This window comes from Leuresthes tenuis, unplaced genomic scaffold (assembly GCF_036924035.1).
Source record: "Leuresthes tenuis unplaced genomic scaffold, fLeuTen1.0.hap1 SCAF_13, whole genome shotgun sequence".
Lineage (NCBI taxonomy): Eukaryota > Metazoa > Chordata > Actinopteri > Atheriniformes > Atherinopsidae > Leuresthes > Leuresthes tenuis.
This window is the reverse complement of record NW_027325367.1, coordinates 5,823,784-5,832,997: the sequence shown is the minus strand read 5'-3', so window position 1 is coordinate 5,832,997 and position 9,214 is coordinate 5,823,784. Positions and strand designations below refer to the sequence as shown.

General features: G+C 39.1%; 2 protein-coding genes across 13 annotated transcripts in view; one reads left to right on the top strand and one right to left on the bottom strand.

Moving 5' to 3' along the window:
* pbk (PDZ binding kinase) overlaps nt 1–9,214 on the bottom strand; it is a 147,819-nt gene that overhangs the window by 34,451 nt on the left and 104,154 nt on the right. The window lies entirely within an intron of this gene.
* Nucleotides 1–9,214, top strand: part of LOC140267314 (DNA (cytosine-5)-methyltransferase 3A-like) — a 61,469-nt gene that overhangs the window by 28,702 nt on the left and 23,553 nt on the right. The window contains exon 1 of one of the 12 annotated variants that reach the window (XM_072362560.1): nt 5,926–6,126. The exons of the other annotated variants lie outside the window; for them this stretch is intronic. Coding sequence (XP_072218661.1) covers nt 6,055–6,126 — 72 coding nt within the window. The 5' untranslated portion in view covers nt 5,926–6,054. Of the gene's footprint in view, nt 1–5,925; nt 6,127–9,214 lie in introns of those variants that run through there. 12 annotated transcript variants of the gene reach the window in all.

The following is a 9,214-nucleotide window of genomic DNA, read 5'->3' as shown; positions in this document are numbered from 1 at the left end:
CTCCACTTTGGTCTGGTCTGTCCAAAGGACATTGTTCCAGAAGTCTTGAGCTTTGTTCAGATGCAGCTTTGCAAACCTAAGCTGTGCTGCCATGTTCTTTTTAGAGAGAAGAGGCTTTCTCCTGCAGCCCTTCCAAACAAGCCATCCTTGTTCAGTCTTTTTCTAACTGTGCTGTCATGACCTTTAACCTTTAACATGCTAACTGAGGCCTGTAGAGTCTGAGATGTAGCTCTGGGCTTTTTCACCTTGGGGTGAACTTGCTGGGACGTCCACTCCTGGGAAGAATGACAGCTGTCCTGAATGTTTTCCACTTGTGAATAATCTTTCTCTCTGTAGAATGATGGACTCCAGATAGTTTGGAAATGGCCTTAGTCTTAATTTCGATGGAAGGGGTGTGTGTGTGTGGACTTAGTTTTCCACACACTGCTTCTGCTTTTTGGCTTAGTTTTTGTTAAACGAATAATGACAGTCTGAAGGTTTTTTGTCTCCAGATATGGAAAACCTTAGACTTGAAAGAGGGTGTGTGGCTATATATCAGGAGGACTTCAGACCAAAAAGAGAAAACAACTGAAAGAGGAAGTGGTCATGAGGGGTACCGGGAAAGTCATTCAGCTCGACTGATATACAGATGTTTGGACACGTTAGAAAGAAAAACAAGAGTGCGCGAGATGAAGAAAAGGCTGATTGACTGACAGCTCAGGCAGAAACCACAAGTGGCTGCTGTTTCCTCTGTCTCTTGTTTGAATTTGCTCTGCCTCACTCAGTGTTTGATGGACACAACCTAAAAATCTGAGACGTAAGATCACAGAAAGCTTTAAAAATGTTGTTAAAATTCCAAATAAATCCACGAGATAAGGTCTGCATAGGTTTAAATGATTATAGAACAAAGACGATGGTTGAAACACTTAATTAAAGCATATGTAAGTACACACACTTTCAGCTTAGTTGGTAGTAGGTACGTGTGATTGATGGAGGGAGAGAAAGAAAGTTGTAGAGAGGTAGGACATGTGTGACTTCCTGTCAACACTGTGGTCTCACTCATCACCAACTTTCTGGTGCTTTGCAAATCGAGACTGAAAGGTCTCCTCATAGCTTCGGTTCATTTATAGAATAAAATGTAAAAAAAAAAGAAAAAAAGAGCAATGATTCACAGCCAAGAGACACAGAAATGTACTGACATGAAAATATTAGTTAATCTGTAGAGGTAAAACCACAAGTACCATAGGTACTGACATTTTGACTTACAGTTAAGCTGTATCTTTGAAATAAGGCTTTTGGTTGTATATACAGACTCTAAAGAGGTCAGGGTAGTGTTTGTACACTAAGACTGTTGGATCGGGCTCTAAAATCATGTCTCCATCCATTTCTAATCCATCTGAGCATTTAAACACATTTTTATTATCAACATAGTGACTCATGACATCCTCTATGCATAACTTCATACAATAAACACATTCTGAATCTGTTGTATTTTCATTGCTTTAATTTCATAGATTAGCCAGAAACAGAGGTCAGCATAAAGCATACCTTCACATTCTCTATAAAATCAAACCAAAGTATTTATTATTGTACTAGACAACCTCCTGTAAAGTTGTGTCAGTGCGTACTGTCTCACTACACAGCAACACCTCTTTCCTCCTGTGTTTGTGGGCGTCACCATGAATTAGAGACTCGCTTACAGTTTATTTTCCGTGTCAACTAACAGCAGCTGGAAAACAGTAGCTATGTTTCTTTCAAGAGCAGGTCTCCAGAACTGTGCAAGCACTCCCTTTCCTTCCTCATATACTCTGTTACCGGAGCTCTGAGCTGCACGTGTGAACTGACTTTCTTGGTTATTTTACATGTGAACACAGCCAAAATCATCAAGTGACACAGTTAAGCTGTTGCCACAACCTTTCTATGAGTCTACATAACACTTTTGTTGGTGTAACTATAACTGAAAAGCAGTCACATCAATTTGATCTGTTGATTTGTGCTTTTGAACACCAAAATAACCCCATAGACTTAGCGCAGCGTCACAGCATTGTGTGAAATAGTCACTTATTGACTGCTCTGTCACATTTATTAGGCAACAAAGTCCACAATTGAGGGTCAGAGGGGTTTAGAGGATGGTGCTACACACTCAGCTGAGATCGAGTCCTGTCCTGACCACTAATGTTCCGTCCTTACGAATGACAAACTGGCCTTCGTGGTTCTAGTTAAGCATTTAAACTGATGCCTTGCACTAAACTAGACCCTGACATACGTCCCTCTCCTTCAGCTGAACACACAAAACCTTCAGGACACACGAACCAGACGTGCTATTGAAATTTAAAAATATATATATATATTTCTCCTCAACATGACTGTTTCTTCCTGTTAGACAGCGTTGGATATCTACATCGCTTTGTTTAAAAGACCTTTGAGAAGTTATGGCACATTGAAGAACGCCTTGTCAATTTAAACGTCCATGATTGTTGTTTAATTGATTATTTTTCTTTGTTCAAATGAATTAATCTGTCATTTCTGTCTTCTTCTTCTTTAACTCACAAAGACGTCACATATCACAGCTTTGCTTGAATTGATGACTTCAGAGTAAATAAATATAGAAAACACTTAAATATTCAGTATATCATGCATTCGTATTCTATCCTAAACACCAAAATGTCTTTTTCTTTGCCTCGTTCTAGCTTGGACTTTGTCAAAAGGTCACAATCTTTATCTAAGAGGTGCTGATATATTGATGGAGAAATTCTGTCTCAACCTTTTATCCGAGACCTTCTCTGATAGCTGCCTTTATTTTTAGAAATATGCCATAGTTGGAGGTTATAAGTTGTGCTTATGAGCTCATTGTGAGTTTGTATGTGAATGTAAAAAGTATTTATTACAATTAAGATAAATGTAGCAGTGAGCAGAAGAAGATGAAGCATAAAGTTACCAAAGTTATCAAAGTACCCCAAACAATGTCAGATATGACTGGTTTACTTGGTGTTTCCTCTTTGATTTAGATCTGCCTCTACTTTTGTGTGTTATGTGATGTTTATGAATGAAAATTGAAGGAAGAACAAAAAGAAGAAATAAAGAGAAGGGAAGCAGATGTAGTAGAGGAAGAAATTGAAGGTACTGAAGAAGAGAAAAGGGACGGAGATCATTCAAGAGACTGAACTATGAAGTAAAAGCAAAGGAAGCCTTATTGACAAAGTTTGGGGGTGAAAGACGAGAGAAAAACAGACAGAAAGTGTGTGTTTAACAGAACAAGACAAAGGGGGTGAAATCAGTGACAGAGACAGAGGTTAACCTATTCCAGGTTTCTGCTTGCATGTGTGTGAGTGTGTGAAATTGCTCTGTCAGTCAGTTGAACTGCAGCCAGCTGGTAAAAACTCCATCAGTATCCAACCTTTCTGCTGTTTGAAGGAACTCTTGCTAACTCTGCAAAGTCGTTTCCATTTCTGGATGAATATTAACTTTAGATGATATCTACTTTTTCTTTGACACAGTGCTTTAACCTCATGCTTTGCTCATTTAATTCACATTTAGCACCTAAAAGTGCATTTTCACTGCAGGCAGTAATCAGGGTCTTTTGTTTAGGGGGTACATTCCTCTTCAGTAATAACGGACAGAAAAGCCCCTGGCAGGGAGGTAGTAGTTTTTAACCTTGACCCTCTGTGTGGGGTTTGTTCAATAAACATTTCTGATTGGTTGAGTATTATTTCCACCTTTCTGCTACATTCATCCCAGGTTTAATCTCCACCATAACTCATAAAATCTGTAAACTTTAAGTTGTACCACAGCACTAGTTGTTGCTGTATGTAAACACGAAATTCAGGGTCGGCCATTGGTGTAGCTTAAATCAGCTGAATGATTGAGGAAATGTAGCGCAGGTGTGAAATCAGAGCAATGAAACATGAACCTCTGGTTCTCTCACAATGGTTATGCTCTGAGGCAGAAATAAAAACACCCAAAACACAGAAAGATTTTAAGTAAATGCAGCTGGCGTGCACTTGTTCGACTCTGATGCAACATTCGACCAAGGATCGTCAAGGAGAAGCGAAACACATCAGCTGACTTAATCTTCCAAGCCTGAACCTTAGACTTCAGCGGAAAAACTAAATTACCCTAAAAAGCCTGAGCTGTTTAAGTAGTTGGCGATTTTGGAGAAAACCCCAAAACATTTGAACTGTGTCAGGAGGAACGACTCTGCTCACATATAACATGATTACAGGAGCTTGGATAAGATAAAAAACATTAGATTGAATCTGTTCGGGATTGGGGTCTTTAATTTAGCTGAAGTATCCCGTTGTGAAGTACGTCCAGACACCCGGACTTTGCTTATCAGCCTCTATAGTGCCATTTATATCATCAGGTAGCCAGAAAGACAACTAATCATGAATATTAATGTTGTTTTATGTGGAAATCATGGCTGTTTTATAAAAACTGGTTGCTGGCCCATAAAGGTGAGTGACAATTAGTAGTTTCTTATGTTTCTTAAGCTTTCAAACTTTTAATCTTTTTTTATCTTATTTTATTTTTTAAACAAGTGGATGATGTTGATGAGTTATATAAACACGCTTGCTGATATGTTAAAGCATCACAAGAGAGTTAAGCCAATTTAGCTCTTTGGCTCCCCCTACAGTTGCCGCCGCCGTGACCGTAAACTCTATCTGAACCCTGTACGGTCACAGCCGTACACATTCATTTTGTTGTGAAAGAAGACCCAAAAAATGAGACAAAGTGGGGTAAAGTTATAGGATTTAACAAGATTAAGAATGTAATGTTCCAGTTTAGATGTAATACCTTTTTAAAAAAGCTAAAACATATACAATACATCACAGTGTGATGTATTAAATGTATTGTTTTGTGAAATTGTTAAAACTGACCAGACATTTTTACTGGAGAGGAACTTATTTCCATTTTGCTCTGAAACAGAACTGAGGAGACGGAGATCATAATGATGAACTTTAGTCTCTTCTGATTTACAGCCCACACAGAGAAATGATCACGATCGTATTCTTATCATGAGTTTAAACATGAACGTCTGTGATTTCACCAACAGAGCCAAGCAGAACCAGAGAGCCGATCAGTTATTACTGACTGGTAGCAACAATGAAGCTAACTCTGCACCCGTCTGTTTATTTCTCTGAGCTCTCTCCAGCAGTAAAATCCAATCTGATCTTTGTTCTTGTCCCTTGTCTTGCTCGTACACTTTATCTCTTCTTTCTCACTTCCTCTCGTTGCCTTGCTGCATTGCTGCATCGGCCACGGCAGTTTCTTTTTCATTTGTAACAACGAGTGTCCTAGTTTTAGCTCCAGAGTTTGTTTGTAATGGCAACAGTGTGTTTTTATCGAGTTGCTGCTGAGTGACATCATAGCGTGAAGCAAAAAGTGTGTCACGCCGGGCAGAAAACCACATTTCTGAAGTGTCCTGGAGCAGTTTCGAGCGCGGGAATGTACATCACAAAGTTTGAAAACGAGTGGCTGTAAGGTTTAAAACGTCTCTGGTGTTGCTTGATTCTAATCATTTTAACATATTATAAGTCAGAAAAACATGTTTGCCTGCTTGTTGCAGTTTCTCTGCCCCTAAGAGGCAAATAAAGAAGCTTAGAGCTGTGAGTAGGCATTATCACATCAAGTCCCAACTTAGAGTTTGTAGGCGTTATGTCAGCTTAACTACTGTCCTTCTGTAACTCTAAACAGGTCCATGTTTCACTTTATCATTGCATTTCACATTCATGTGGTCAGAAGTGTGGGCATGTCCTGCCCAAACATGTCCCACCGCCCTGTCCCCTCTAAGGATTACCTAACCTTTGACTTTGAAAACCCCAAGCGCTCACATAAACACTAACCTGTATTTGTGTGTGTGTGTCGACACCCTTAAAGCCTCGGGGCTACCAGACACAACTCTAAGTGCACGTGTGCGTCGTTCACGTAAACATCTGTTAGGTGAAGCAGCCAGTAAATCACACACTTGACTGCTGGCCAATCAGCAGAGAGAGTAAAGAAGGTTTGAGGGCGAGCGTAGCCGAGGAGACTCACAGAAAGGAAAGGGTAGGAGGAAGAGGAGGAGGTGAGACAGAGATGAAGAAAATGACAGAGAGGAAGAGAGCCAGGGAGGAAGGGTTACAGCTGCAGAGCTGCCATGTCCGGCCTGTAAGTGGTTTCATCTTTCTTTCTTTTCCATACGTGCACGTGTTATAGACTGTGTGAAGAAATGTAGCATAAGTTTGTTTTCATACCTGCTGCCTCAAGTTAAATGATGCTAACTCATTATTTCAGATCATTTTTCATTGCATTATGTCAGATTTTTGAGCAAGTGAGAAACTGAGGGAGTAAAGTCTGTTTTGTTCATATGTTTGTCTTGTCAACAGTTAAAAAAGCGCAGTTTTGAATGATATTTAAATGTCTCCCTACTATGTTAACCCTCCACTTCCAGGCCTCTCCCCTAGATTTGGTGTTTCTAAACTGCTTTCACGTTGAACCTGTGAAGGATACGTTTATGGTTATTTCATTTTGTGGACAATCCATCTAAGCAGAACACAGTATTAGTCTCCTCCTTCTCTTTAATGTCTACTTTTTAGACCTCAAGTTTTTCTTGAAATCCGTTGGAAACAACTGATGTAGAATAAAGAGGTAAAATCGGAACTTTGCTTTTCTGCATCTTCCTTTTAGTCTTTAGATATTTGCTTGGGTGTCACATAGACTTCCATCTCTTCAGTGAATGTTTTGCAGAGTTTTTTTGGGTCTGATACCAAAGTATCTCTGCAGAGATGTCAGGTTTCATACATTTTGGGTTAGTCCTAACAGCAGGAGACAGATGTTTTTGTTTAATTGAAAATTATAAGTTTATTCTACCAGCTGACGATTAGACAACTCAAATGACCAATAACACCAAGTTAGAAGGAATTGTTTGTAAATAATTACAAACACTGTTAACACTAGAAAACAACAGCATGTGGTGCATGTTCACGCATGTGTTCATGTAAGAAGGCAAGCCAGAGTCTTCCAAAGCCAGAAACAAGTCAACTCCGCAGCTTAATATTTTAATAAATGTTTTATTTATACTCCTTTCGGTCCATGAAGAGCGAGTACAAAACATAATGTATCATAAAAGCTGTTAATTTGATTGATTTCTCGTTGAATTAACAGTTAAATTTATATCAAGTTGGCCAGAAAGGTGAGCAAATGATTGAAAAGTAGAACCAAGTCACCAAGTAATTGCACCACATGTTTTGTCTGTTTCATTATGAGATACTTCAGGAGAGTTATGTGGAAAACGCTGATTGCTTTTCTTTAACATGTCCAACGGCTGCAATCGATGCCAATCAACGGGGATCGCTCGGTGTGCAGCCTATTGACAACGTGAGAAAGGGTCTGCAGCGCTCTTTTGATTGTAGTGTGTGGCTCTGTGTGTTTTCTTGGGCAATGTCGGGTTCATCTCGAGGTCAGGGTCAGTCACGCTCATAAAGGGGGCGGGGTTAAAGAGATGGCTCATTGGTTAGGTCACAGGGTGAGGGGTCAGAGGTCAAGGGGTTGGCACTGAGAGTGAAAACGCTGACCGGGCCAAGGGGTTTGTCAGAGTTTAAAGTTGTAAGTCACAACATTACAGCCACTCTCCGTCTTTTTGTCCCTTCCTGCTTTTATTTGTCCCCCAGATTGAAGCAGTCATCACCCCAATAGCAGCTGTACACCCTCATTTGTGGTTAGGATGCACAGAAATAAGCATAAATCACCTTTTTAACTGCGATAGAACTACTCGGGTCACATAACGACACAGTATACCCACTGACCGATTATGGAGTACTATTACTTTGAATGCAAATACACAAAAGAGCTCTTTACAGCTGCTTTTTCATGTTTTAATACACGAGACGCCTTCTGGAAATGGGAGCAGGTACACTGGAAACTAATGTCCAAATTCATGCTTAGACCTTGTAAAATCTCTTTTTCAAAGAGTGTCCCGGCTATAAAAAGCACTGATACACAAACACTGAACACTAAATAATGCATACGCGTAGCTTTACTATAAAACATCATAGATCAAAGTTTAAGGCATCAAAAAACGAGAAAATTTTACTGTTAAACCAATTTTATGGTCAAATGTTGAATTTTCTGGTTCTTTCTGGTAAAATCAAAGATGGATTTTAGCTTGCCACCCTGTGAAAAATCAGACCTGATCAATAAAGTCAGGATGTCATCAATAATCGGGTCTTTCACCCTGTTTGTCCTGCGTTTGGACCCCTCCTTCTTCTCTGGATCATAGACTGCGACACATTCATGTGTTCAGTTAAATCTGTGGTATTAATTGAATAATTTCTCTTTTTCCCATCACTGAATTATTCTCATTCATCCTTGATTTGAGCCTCACATTATGTCTCAGTCTGAGAAATAAACTAAATAAAAACTAATTTAATATTGAAACAGACAGATCATTTATTAATTAAATAAGAAAGTTTCAGCTGAATTGAAGAAGTGAGATGAGACGTTTCTTTTCAATTTTACTACTTTTTGCTCCTGTGCTTCACAAAAAGTGTTTAAATACTTTCACTAAGCAAGACAATTTGTATCATTTAAAGTCATGAATTGTTAATGAATGTCATGTGTTGTGGGCTGAAGGATGTCTGGGATACATTTTCTCTGTACAATCCTAATTTAAACGCATCAAACGCAACATGTTGTGATAGAAAGAAGATCTCACACTGAGCCACAGTGTTCAATTTAGTCTAATCTCGATAGTTGGTGATTCATTACAGCTGCTTTTATAACCCAGTGAGACATCAACATGTATCTATTTACTCTGACGTTCAGTCACATTTTTATGCATAAATAAAAAAACCAAACTGCTGCTGCCACCCAAAGACATCCACCCACGTAGGATTTGGACAGGAAATAAAGAGGAAGTGGAATACAAACAGATTTAAAACCTTAAAGTGTGAGAAAAGTCTCTCCATCTTGTTTCTTTCTCCAACATCTTCCCGCGTTTCCTCTCATTTCTGCCCCTTGACTCTTTTTCTCGAACCTGTGAATCATAAAAGGTTTGGACACTGATGCATTTTTATGCGTTCACTTGTGTCGAGTCTCAGTGTTTGGAGATTCTCCGTATTTCTGTAGTTATTATTCAATATTTTGCTCATTGTTGTCATATGTATTGAATGGATTTGAAGGATTCTTTTGGGTACACGGCTCTGACTGATTTAGAAAAGATGATTCATCTCAGTTCAACAATGTTTTACCAGCATAG